The sequence below is a fragment of the Cololabis saira genome, chromosome 4 (assembly GCF_033807715.1).
Source record: "Cololabis saira isolate AMF1-May2022 chromosome 4, fColSai1.1, whole genome shotgun sequence".
NCBI lineage: Eukaryota > Metazoa > Chordata > Actinopteri > Beloniformes > Belonidae > Cololabis > Cololabis saira.
In genome coordinates, this window is record NC_084590.1 from 31,468,822 (window position 1) to 31,481,354 (window position 12,533).

At 39.2% G+C, this 12,533-nt stretch overlaps 1 protein-coding gene across 2 annotated transcripts in view; it reads right to left on the reverse strand.

Moving 5' to 3' along the window:
- Nucleotides 1–485: 485 nt before the first annotated feature.
- The window catches only part of LOC133441789 (protein jagged-1b), a 60,100-nt gene continuing 48,052 nt past the window's right edge, over nucleotides 486–12,533 (reverse strand). The window contains exons 7-14 of one of the 2 annotated variants that reach the window (XM_061719427.1): nucleotides 10,410–10,529; nucleotides 10,121–10,234; nucleotides 7,002–7,115; nucleotides 5,338–5,451; nucleotides 4,878–4,924; nucleotides 4,349–4,525; nucleotides 2,441–2,591; nucleotides 486–2,352 (exon numbers count right to left, since the gene is read on the reverse strand). In XM_061719427.1, coding sequence (XP_061575411.1) covers nucleotides 1,916–2,352; nucleotides 2,441–2,591; nucleotides 4,349–4,525; nucleotides 4,878–4,924; nucleotides 5,338–5,451; nucleotides 7,002–7,115; nucleotides 10,121–10,234; nucleotides 10,410–10,529 — 1,274 coding nt within the window. In that variant the 3' untranslated portion in view covers nucleotides 486–1,915. The remainder of the gene's footprint in view (nucleotides 2,353–2,440; nucleotides 2,592–4,348; nucleotides 4,526–4,877; nucleotides 4,925–5,337; nucleotides 5,452–7,001; nucleotides 7,116–10,120; nucleotides 10,235–10,409; nucleotides 10,530–12,533) is intronic. The other variant, XM_061719428.1, reaches the window with a different exon arrangement.

Below are 12,533 nucleotides of genomic sequence, written 5' to 3' on the forward strand. Positions count from 1 at the left end.
AGACATTTGAGGATGTCTTATTTGACTTTGGGGAACAGTGATTAACATTTTTCACCATTTTATAGACCAAGAGCCAAACAGATTGATTTTTTTTTTTTAATCAGTAGCAGCTAAGTATCGGCAGCAATTTACTATCGTAATCTGGCATTTAGTACATTTACAAACAAAATAATACAGTTATGTTCTTGAGTCCTGTTGTAATAAACCTTTCGACGAGTGGGGGAGAGAAAAGCACTGGACTGGTGGCTTATATCTTGATCATTTATATCTAAAATCTGGAACTCTCTGAAAAGTGTATATTAAAAACAAAAATGGAATGAATTGTAAATTAAAGTCCAAGCTTCTGACACTGATAATAACTCTCTCTTGTAAAAACTCAAATTTTCAGCTGAGTGAAATGTGACTGGCAGATTTCTCTAGCTTTGACTACATTAGGGATGGCACCCGAGCAGGTGATTAATAATAAGACACAGTTAGTAAAGGGGTTGGTATAAATGGTCAATGCACTTTTATTACAAGACACATGTGCTGGTTGCTCCAAATGGAGGGTAAAATGAGACAAAATATAATACAGTGATACTTCCAGACCGAACCACAGTACAAAAACAGCATCAATATGTACAATGTATTTATGTACAAAAAGGAATTTTACAGACAAGTATGAGGAAAAAAAAATACATCTTTAACAAACTGCAGTATAACATAAACAATACAGGCAACAGTGTATAGTTTTAAAACAGAGGGCTTAAAAGCCTTGAAAGGGGCTATATTATGAACAAAAATAGCATTTTCTGTATTTGAAAACATATATTTGTTTGAATGTTTTAACTGACCACTAATTCAAAGGGATCCAACATAACCCAACTCTGTCACTTTGTTCATGGTTGCCTCAGTGAAAAGGTATGAACTGAGTTGTCTAAATGCCCAGTGTACTGTGACATCATAGACCCAGATTAGAGTTGAATTATCGAGCCTCTTTATTTTTTATGTTTACCCAATTTCACGCCATGCTGCATTTGCTGCACCTTAGAAGTGGGTGTCCCAATCTCAAAAGAGGCACACCCCACTGAAAAGGGGCTGAAATGTCTGACACCACCCCCTAAAACCAGCTGCTATGAACAGAGGTGTAAAAACATGGTTATTAAAGAGGGCTTTAGTACTGTATGGCTATGGCATTTTTTGTCAAAGAATGTCACAGACATTAAGGCGTCAGGAAAACTGTGTACATTGTTGAAAAAAATGGCATATTTTTTTTAAAAACAACATATCTCTTGTAATTTCGTATTCTGAACTCTTTGTTGACAAGTATATCAATGTTTGCTTGTTGTTTAAGTAACATATTTTTGCTCTCTTTTTTTTTTTTCACCCCAGGTACACTTATAACAGTCATTCACTCGTCAACTCAAGCACTCTCACAACCAGTCAAACACAGAAACACACCAAGTGTTAAATAGGCTTCCATTCACGGATGTCTCTCTCTCGCTGTCAGAGTTTAATCTGAGACATGGGGTTCTGCATACCAGTTGGATGGCATCATGAACCACAACACATGCTGAGACTCCTGCATAAGAGGATACCCTCTTAACTTCTGACTGCATCCCAGGCACTCTAAGGCAAGTCTGTAAATCTTTACTGTAAGTCAAGCATTACACACCCGCTGCTTCTTATAGCCACAAAAGTTGACTTAAATAGAACAAGTAAGTCTTTTGACCCCTTTACTTAGCAGCTTTTACTCCTCAGTTTGTCCACTGAGGTCTTCATCAACAGCCATCTGAGCACAAAAAGGTCAAAAGCCCTTCCAATTATCATAACTGTAACATTGTCATAGTGCAAGTAACTGGATATGGCGTCCTGTGCTATGGACGCAGAAAAAAAACTCAGTAAAGCTCCTCAGATTCAGAAGTCTGGGACAAGGTCAAACCTCCAGCTCCTGATTGTCTGTGTGGTGGAAGCGGTTCAGCTTCTCTCTCTCCTGGTTTGAAATATCCAGTTTGGGGGCATGGGCTGGTTTTAATGCTGGGGAAGGGTGTGAAGGAGCTGGGGAGGGTGGCAGGGTCAGTTCAATCTCCTCATAGCAACGTGAGATGGGGGCGGGAGCTTGAGGGTTTGTGAGAGGAGTTGCTGGGGGCAGCAGAGGCACGGGGCGGTCCACGTTTCTGATTAGATTGACAAACTCTCTCTGGTTGTTGATGCCTTCTTCCTGTGGGACAGCTTGCTGCTTTTTCCGTTTTTGATGGAGGTGGGAGAGGATGAAGGCGCATGCTGCACAGCCACAGACTGTCACCAAAGCCAAGACTCCCACTAAGATCATGTAGAAGCTGAGGCTCCCGTGGGTTGTGTCAGACATGGCACCTTCAGACAAGTGCAAGGTCAGATTAGACTAGAATGATTGAAACAATTTGAACAATTTGATGTCCAAAGACACTGCATTTCGTCTTACCTGGACAGTGTTGACCAATGCAAGGATTTCTGAGGCTCACACACTTGTTACCGTAGTGACCATCAGGACATGCACACATGTACCTGCCCTCTGTACTGTGACACTGTACTCCCTGCTGACAAGGGTTGGGATTGCACAGATCCATTGTTATCTGAAATAAAACAAATAAAAGGAGTGTAAGAATGACTTACTGTTCCCTGTTCGACGACAATCCACACTTTGCAAATACATAAAAGGGGGCATCTCTATCTTAAATCTTGTTAGACCCCTTAGTAAACATCCTAACTGATATTTATCTGCTATAATTATTTCTGTGGCTTAGATGGGTCATTACAGGCTCCATCAAATATTTGCTTCTAGTATTAGGGATGGGTACAAAATTGCACACTGAAACTCAACTAAAGCATATGAAATGGATACCTTGTTAAACTGGACCATTATGTTAAGACAACGCCTTCTTTATGTCACCATTACCACTGTAGTTCAGCGGGGAAGGACATTGGGAATAAAAAAAAGGGGATTTTATGGGGAAAACACTGAACAATATTGCACCTAATTCACTTGTTTCATTTTATTAATTTGAAATTATTTTATTTGTTTCAAGATAGCCTATATTTATTTACACAATAACGTTAGTCAATCTGAGGATAAGGTATTCACTTCTTGTAATTTTAATATTTTTGACATTGGTGGGACTTATTTGGCATTTTCAAAAACATTCAGTTATTATTTCATACTTTAAAATGTCTTAAAGACATTAAAGGATACTTGTTCATCTGGTTGGTGAAGCTATATGAAACTCCCTTCCTCTTAAACAGCAATCTCAGTAAAAGTGCACAAAACACCACAATGATCTTTTTTTTATTTATTCTTCTCTTATATTTTTTTAATTTCTGCATACCTTAACTGTTCTTTGTAAGTTTACCTTTGCTTGTCCCATTTTGTTTGCTTGACATATACATACACATAGCTGAATCTCAGGTACAATCATTTCCAACTCTTTTTTTTCCCCCTGTTTGTATTACGTTTTTGTTGTTGTTGCTTTTTTACTGTATGTTTTGAATTTGTTTTAAAATCTTATATTTTTTTATGTGTTCGAAATAAACAATTCAATCAATCAATCAAAAAAACTCTGTTGGTGAGCATATGGTTAACTTTGTTGATCTTTAACACAATATTTTCTAAACCAAAACATTTTTAGTTCAACCCACCGCTGGGGTCAAGGATTAATGTCATTGCAGGTCACAACAAACACAAGTTCAATTGATTCTCAGATGTCATGATTAATGCAGTCGACATAAAATTACTTGTTTTATGTGTAAAAAATGATTTCACAGTCACCATAAATAATTATTCACTTTCATAAATAAAGGGCATCTATTCATCTTGTCATCATTTCAGTGCCTGAAAGGAAGCTGACGCGATGATTTTACCTCAGTCTTACAATTAAGCATTTATTTGTCTTGCAACATGAATCATCATTGCATGTGTCAATTTAAGGGACTCTTACAATTATACAAACTCACAAAACATGATCTGGAATCCCAAAAGCCCAAATTAGTAACTAAAATCTGTCACATGATATTGCAATTTAACAAAGAGAACAAGACAAGAATCAACAATAATGCAAAAATCAGGCTAAGATTCACATCACCAAAAGCTTAAAATCTGCATATTAATATTGTGTGCATGCATAGTTCTGCATTCTGTAATTAACCTGGTGAATAAACAATGCTCTATAAATGTAAATTTTTCTCCTAGTGTTCAGTTTAAAGGCAGTACCCAACATGAGCCTGAATGAATAAATCTAACAAAAGTGCAAACTCCACCCTTAAGTTCAACTAGCAGCAGTGCAAAATATCTCATTATTACAGTTATTTCAGTGATTTGTTATGTTTTTCAACCAACCTCACAGAAGGCTCCCGAATAACCCCCCGGACAGTTGCACGTGACTGTTCTTCCATCTTTCTCCACACAGAGTCCTCCATTCACACAGGGGGCGCTGTCACAAGGACTTGGACCATTCTGGCAATATTTGCCCAAAAAATTGGGTGGACACAAGCATTTGGACCCTGACACCTGGTCCTAGATGAGAAAATGTATTTATGAATATTTGAATTTGATCTCCTCCTATATAACATAAATGTAAGGGGGGAAATGCAGGAGAGGAAGGGGAGAGACATGTCACTAATCTCCCACAGTTAATAACACATTAACATCTCTAAGAAAAAAATCAAAGAAGCTGTTCCAAAAATAATTTGTCTTTCCTGACATTCCTCAGGTTTTCACACAATCGCAGTTATTTAATTTTTATATAAGAGTGTGTTATTTTACTAGGAAATAGATGATAAAAACTGTCAGTACAGTATGTAAAGAACGTGGTGAGAGGAAGATAATACAGCAGGTCAGATATGCAGAGGCAGATTAGACACCTTACCTCGCAGCGTCCACCGTTCAAACACAAACCCTGACAGCTGCTGTTCCCTAGATGTCAGAAAAACAGAAATATTTGATGAATCTCTCACAAAAAAAAAACAGGTTAAAAAAGGTTAATAAAACCATATACAGAGGAGGGATAGATCAGTATGACACATGTGAATTACACTACATTATTATTCTCCCTTTAAAAACAATATGTACCAAATAACTGCAGGGAATGCTCAAAAACAGACACTCACTCCCTTCTCTTGTTTATCTTTCCATTTATAGTGCTCTGCAGTGATACTCTGTGAGAGATGTTTAATGAAACTGGAGTATAGGGAGCTCCGGTCCACAGGGAGTCTGGGCTGCTGTTTAAAAGCTCTTCATGTTTCACTATCTGCCAAAGGACAGTCCTTTCTGTCTTCTACCAGTTCATTCCCTTTGTTTTTGTTTCTTTTTAATCTTTTCAAACTTACTGATGTCACAGCTAGGCCCGGTCCACCCAGGAAGGCAGTCGCACAGGTATCCACCGATCAGGTTACGACAAGAGCGGGCGTGGACACATATATTCAGCTCACATTCATTGGTGTCTAAAGAAATGAAGTACAGGGAACTACGTTTCAAAAATACTGACAAATTTGATCTATTACATCCTGAAAACACATCAGTTTGTTGTATGGATGACAAAACACGACAGAACAAGATTGGTTGATGAGAAAAAGCATTTTGGAGAAATATGTTGCTATCTTACTTTCCATTCTTTCTCAGTGAAATAAACAGAAACTCTCTGCTCTGCTTTAAAAGGTCAATGGCAATAATCAATTCCTTGTATTTATCTTATTACACTGAGCTGGACAAATCTCATATGAATACAAACCAATAAATCAAATGAACTTACAAATGGCACAACAATAAATACAAGTACAATACAAGTGGAGAGTACAGTCAAAGTCACGTCTTGTAGCATCCTTTGTGTGTATGTGTATTTTCTCATCTTCTGTCATATTGATATTGTAAAAAAAAAAAAAGAAAAAAAAGGCCAGATGTCCTCAGGGGCTTGGCTCTGATAGCAGAGGAGGAGGAGGATTAGAGAGAGACATTCACTGAATAAAAAGGAAGTCGTCACTCAGTTGTTGGTAATATAAACCATTTACTGTCCATGAGAACAGAGGCCTTAAACAATTCGTCTCTGGTGGTGAGTTTAAATGCGTCCGCCTTCGGAGAGAACTAATAAATGAGTGACTAATAAAAAGGCCTATTTGCCTTTCATCATATGCAGCACTGTTGATGCTGTCCCTGTCAGCTGAGGTCACAAAAAGTTTTATAATTAGTGTTTGATTACTGCGTGTGTGTGTATGTGTTATTTATGATGAGCTTCTGATCTGTGATGTGGAACTGTGGGGGGTTATCAAGTGTCAGGACGACAAATCGCTGTGACACAGAGGAGTGGGAGAGGCTGTCATCCTGAAATATGAATCACCTTTTTACTTGATAACCCTGAAGCCTCTGGATGTGAATTAAGTGTGTGTGTCCTTCTTCCTGAGAAACTATCACATAAAACATTTTGTTATACAACCACCAGAAGTTTTGGTCTTTGTTAAAATATGCATCTAAGGGTTTGCTGTTTTTATCTAGCTTTTTTTTCTTTTCTTTTTTTTTTTAAACCTAACCCTGCCAAACATTTTTCCATCTCTCTGACCCAAACATCATCCCTCAGTGAGGAAAGGTTTATTTCCACCTCCCAAAACATGACAGAGATTTTATGACACCGTGCTAATCGCTCTCAAAGAAAATGATATGAAAAATAAGCTAATATTCAAAGCAATGAACTGTGTTCCAACATTTTAAATGAGGTGACATTAAAACTATTTCATAGATAATTTCCTACAAAGAATTTATTATCAAGTGAAAGCTCCAGAACAGCTGCTAAATATACTGGAGAAGCTGTGTAAGTCACGATCAAGAAGTTCATCATGTTTGCTTAAATACATTTCAACAACCATAGTGTATGATCACCTTACTTTTGATAGGGCACTATATGAAAATGTCATGAGACCAACCACGCTACTGTTATTCAGTAGCACTGACACACATTCACCATTTTAGGGCATGCAGCAGAGTTTAATTCAGACCCACTGACCTATCAGGCACGTCCTGCCGGTCCATTCAGGTGGACAGAGACACTGGAAACCCCCAGGAACATCCTGACATGTTGATCCATGACCACAAGGGCTGCGATCACAGTGCTTCACCGCTGAGAAGTGAAAAAAAGAGAAACCGTACATGAGCGACTGGTCTGTGTAATGGGAATGTGTGTGTGTGAATACAGAGGACACATCTTGTGTGTATGACTGTCATTAAGTCTGTGTGATGCCCCCATGTTGGCATGTGTTATCTGAACTGTAATACTGGTATGCAGATGATTTGCTGGTGGGTGTTTTCACTCTCCTTTCTGCTTCTGCGGTTTCTGTACAAACAGTGATAAACACCGTCATCTGCTGCACATACAAGCCTGACACCTCCAACCTTTCCCAGAGAGGAGGGAGGAACGAGTGGTTTAAATGAAGGAGAGGGTAATTGGAAAAGAGAAAGTCAGGCGTTGAAGAACAAATGGAAAGAAAAAAAGAAAAGAATGGGGCCTGGTTCCACTTATCTAAGAAGGAATTAAAAACAGAAAAAGAAACTGAATTTACCAAGAACAAACACAGAACGACAAAGACGCACTCACTGTTTCGGGTCTAACCATGCATAACTTCTTATTAAAGAAGGCGAATTTGCGCAATGGCATCTTAACTTTTCCCATGCATATCTCTGTGGTACACGTCTTTCACTAAATAGCTCTTCGTGTCTCTCATAACCTTTTTTCATTTACCTAACCCTGCAGAATAGCCATTTTCCATCTCCCTGACCCTAACACCAACCCTCAGCAATAATAATCCTGCCAAGCTAGCGGCACTTCTCCCAAAACGAGACAGGGAATTCATAACAAACAAAGAAGCCTTTAATTAATATTGGTTATACATATAAATTTAGTCTGAAAACGGAGCTGTGTTGTGGTTTTGGTTGTAATTCCCTGCAAGCCTGACAATCTTCTCGCTGTATATTCCCTGGAGAGACCCTGTCCACAACAACACATAGAGATAGACCGCTTTACTGACTGTTAAACACGCCAGCAACAAACAACAAGAGCAAAAATAAACTATTGCTTTGCTCTGTTTGTCCCTCTCTCTCTCTCTCCCTCTGTAGAAATGCATCTCAGGGAAGTGTTTACATGCCAGGGTACGACCTGCAGCGCTATTTGTCCCAACAGAGGTGAAAGCAGAGGATGTGGAACGCTGCGTGTTTACACAAACAGATCTCTCAGACCATATAACGTGCGATCCAATCTCACCTGCCGTCACACACAACATGGGCTCAGAAAACTCTCAGACACATGACTGAGGCTGTTGTGACAGATCTAGCAGTGCTACACTTAGATTGTGAGGAACATCTAGTATGTACAGTATCAAGACGACCTCTTTTCCAAGGACGTCCGTGCATTGCAAAACCACTTTCTGCATACATTGTAAAATGAATATTTTTTATTTAACCTTTATTTACCCAGGCAATCAATTTAAGAACACATTTTTTCTTATTTGCAAATGCAGCCTGAACAAAGAGCATACAATGATATGAGAATAAATTATATGGAAGAAGGTACAATAACTTTAACTGGACTGCAAGCAGCCTTTACCTGTCCTTGAGAGAGAATTTCTTACAACAAAACAAATCTGTATATTTGTATGCATTAGGATGCAATTGCAGGAACACTGTGACAAGATAACAACTGCAACACTCCAGTGTCCTCAACACCAAAATGTCTGTTGGGGGATTTGAGAAATAATGAAACAAACATTACAAATGAATAAAAGCTTTACTGCCCCAAATTCTTCCTTGGAATGTATTACAGGTGTTGAATGAGATATCTTGGGTTCATCCTCTATGCATTATATATGAGTCAAAGCAATTTTGAAGATAATCATCATTTAATCATATACAATGTGCTTCATGAACACTGAAGCATGTAAACTTTAGCAACTAAAAAGCTGACTTCAGGCTCAACATGCCCCACTAACCCATTAGTCTCTTAGATGTAAGTATTTTTGGATAAAAGGGTCTGCTAAATGACAGTAGTAGTAGTAGTAGTAGTAGTAGTAGTAGTAGTAGTAGTAGTAGTAGTAGTAGTAGTAGTCTTGCTTCATAGTGCACCAGTCCGGTTTCTTTCATTAATTTTATTCTCTTCTCTCTCTCTCTTTTTCCTTTTCTTTTTTAAAGATCTACAGGGCAAGAATAAATTCTCCAGCTGTCTGGGTGCAGACTGCATGTCATAACGTATTTTATTATTCCTATGAGTTCTGCCTTTTATGATTACTTGGCGTTACTGGTATTTTGCTCTCAGGGTACTGTATATTTTTAGGAAAACCATCAGGCTACTGCGCTGCAGACTGCCAGAGATGGATGCCAAGAACAACATGTCTCTTATTTTCTGAACACAGTTGAGTATTTGTGAATCCTTTTTGAATGTTTTGAAGAGGCCTCCTTTTGCTCAGAGAGCAAATAAACTTTGATAGCATTACATTTAGGTCCTTTTTTCATGGATAGAACAAGAGAACCGGATGCTGTTGCACAAATTCTCATGTATGCCAGTAAAGTATGATGCCGTACAGAAATGAGTCGTTTGTGTGGGTGTGATCTGACCTTACAAGGAAGGAAGATATTCCAAGCTTTAAAGCGTATTTTGTGTAGACAGTGTACAGGCAGCCCATGTATCATAAACACAGGTTTTATTTCTTTCAAACCTAAACAGTTCTTCCTTCACTGTGTCCTTGGACTCCTAGATTTGACCAGGACAATTTGCTCTTGATTGTGTGACTTGTAATACAACACATGTGGATTCAGGAGCTGCTTATACAGTAGTTCAGCTTGATGTTACACCCCTGAAATCCCCTATGACTGTGAAAGACTCTCTGTGAAAGATGTCCTATTCTAACACTTGTGATTAAATACCCCCCCCCCCCCCCACATACACCTGTGTTCAGAAACAGGGCAAGACAGATCACTGTTGTTGATGATACTGTTTGTGTTCAGGCTGATTTTATGTCCTCGGTGGGATTGATTAGAGTCACTGAGTGGCTTTGATTCAATTACAACCAATCGGGTAATCTTACAGTGCCCATCCATTCAGCTCAGATGTTGCACGTGTGCTGCATTGAGAATCACCATCTGTGCAGGTGTGTCCCGTCCAGCCTTCAGTACAGATGCAGCTAAAGCCTGTCAGGTCTTCCACACAAGTGGCTCCATTCATACACGGGGATGACAAACATGCATGTTCCACTGAGAAGAAGAAGTGATGGAGAGTGATGAGAACAGAGCAGCACGATTAATATAATGTAAAATCAATGCTCTGTTGTGCATAATAATTAATTAACCTTACTCCCTGCTCTTTTTTTTGTGATTAAACAAAAGTGATGTCTGACAGTTTTCAGCTGGCTGTTAGCAGGAAACTCACCGATGTCACAATTGCGACCTCGAAACCCATCCTGGCACTCGCACTGATACTCGTTTGGCTCTGTGTTAATGCAGGTCCCGCCATTCTTACAAGGCTGATGGGTCCCACAAAAGTTGAGATCTAAAAGCACAAAAAAAATCTGTTCAAGCACAAAATAACCATAAAAATATACAATAAGTGCACAGGGACGACAAATAAAAGTGTTTGCAGGGAGGTGAGGTGAATCCAGGTCGAGTGCTGACGGTGCAAGGCAGTGACTGCAGGCCTGTTGTCTCCAGTGTTGAAGCTTATTAAACCTTTTTTTTCTCTCTCTCTGACTATCTCCTACATCATCACAGTCTCTTTGTCTCACTGCAGCGGTATTCCTGAATTCACAGAAACACCTCAGGACCCCACCTAGCCAAGAGAACCGAGCCCAGCCCTGCTCACGTTCACCTTACCCAAGGCTATCGCCTTTCCACTGCACAATACACCCTCCCCTGGGTATTCGTTTGGCTCCCTGATCCCAGCCCTGTCACTGGGACAGAGGACAATGTTGGAGAAACTTTGATAGAGTGTTCTGGGAAAAGTTATAGAGAGCAGAGGAAGCCCCCGGGCACCTTTTTAAAAAATTATTATTGTACACAGATGGTCCATAAGTCATGCATGAAGAGATGTGTGAAAAACCACACCTAACAAACTATTTGTGTACAAACAATGTATGTCTTTGTCTCCCATACACGCAGACGAGGTAATTATTGGACGCCATACAATGCAATTCCAAACTCTTTTATCTTTTTGTGGATGACGCAGTCTTCTTCTTGTTGAGTTTAGCCTTAGAGAACGTAAACCTTTAGCGAAAGAATAGATTAAATAGATTACGTAATTCAGGGAAAATTGGCATAAACACACTGAAGTGATGATTCTCTACGGCACTCATATTGGTGAAATCCAATCCTGCCATGATTCAGCTGAATTAATTACTGTTTATTCCCAGCTAGTTAATCCACTGATCTACAACTGTATCCATTAATGTCCAAGTAATGAGGAAGTCATGTTAACCTTACTAGTTAGAGATAATTTAAACATATAATATGTGACAATGAGGTAGTCTTCAAAAACCAAAATATATAATAAAAACCCAAATGAGTAAATCATTGCTACAAGTAAACATCTTGCATTTACAGTTTTACTTAAAAGGTAGGGTAATCAATTCTACACAATTAGTACACAAGACTGTTAACCCCCCCCCCCCCCCCCCCCCCCCCCCCGAAAAAAAGAAAGTAAACAGTTTTCCAGTTCAGATCCGCAAACTGGAAACAAACAGAGAGGGACAGCCTGCGCCCCCAAAACCATAACTTTTGGCCCATTTCCATTAGCAGCGGTTCAGGATAGTTTTAAAAGACCTTCAACAGTTGGTACTTCTCTATTATCAGTTGGTACTTCTCTCTTATCAATTAGTACTTCTCCATTATCAGGAATGTCCCCACAACAAGACATTTTGGGAAACTCTACGCGTCCGAAACAAGCCCATGCTGTGGCCTACAGGCAAGGCAAGTTTATTTGTAGAGCACATTTCATGTACAAGTGATTCACATAAAATATATATTTTTTAATGCATTAAAAAGTAAAAGAGTTTAAAACGCAGAAATTAAAGACAGACGGACATAAGTTAAAATAATAAAGCAAATAATTATGGGTTAAAACTGCTGGGTTGGGGTTGTATCTTGAGTCAGTGCTGTTTGCATATGCTGTGGGCAGGAAATGTCACTCATCATTTCAGTTTATTTTTGTTCTTCTTTTTTGCCATCTTCTTCCTCTTTTACTTTATGGCAATTCGCAAACAGTGAAAGTAGTGCACTACCAGCACCAGGTGGGATGGTCAGCGGGTCTTACCAGCTCCACCATGGTGGAAGAAAACTCAATGGTTTACCCTGGACCTCCGCTAATGACAACCCAGCTAAACATTGCTCCAACTAGTCACCCACAGGCAGACGGTTTGTGCTTTTCACATGACATGAAGCAGTGGAAGGGAAAAGCTTGAAAGAGTTCATGATGGTGCTTGTTTTATTTGGGAGCCCCGACAGGACAGGGAGGGAGGAGTCTTCAGAGTGTTGCTGATGTTTCGTTTCAAATATCAACAGT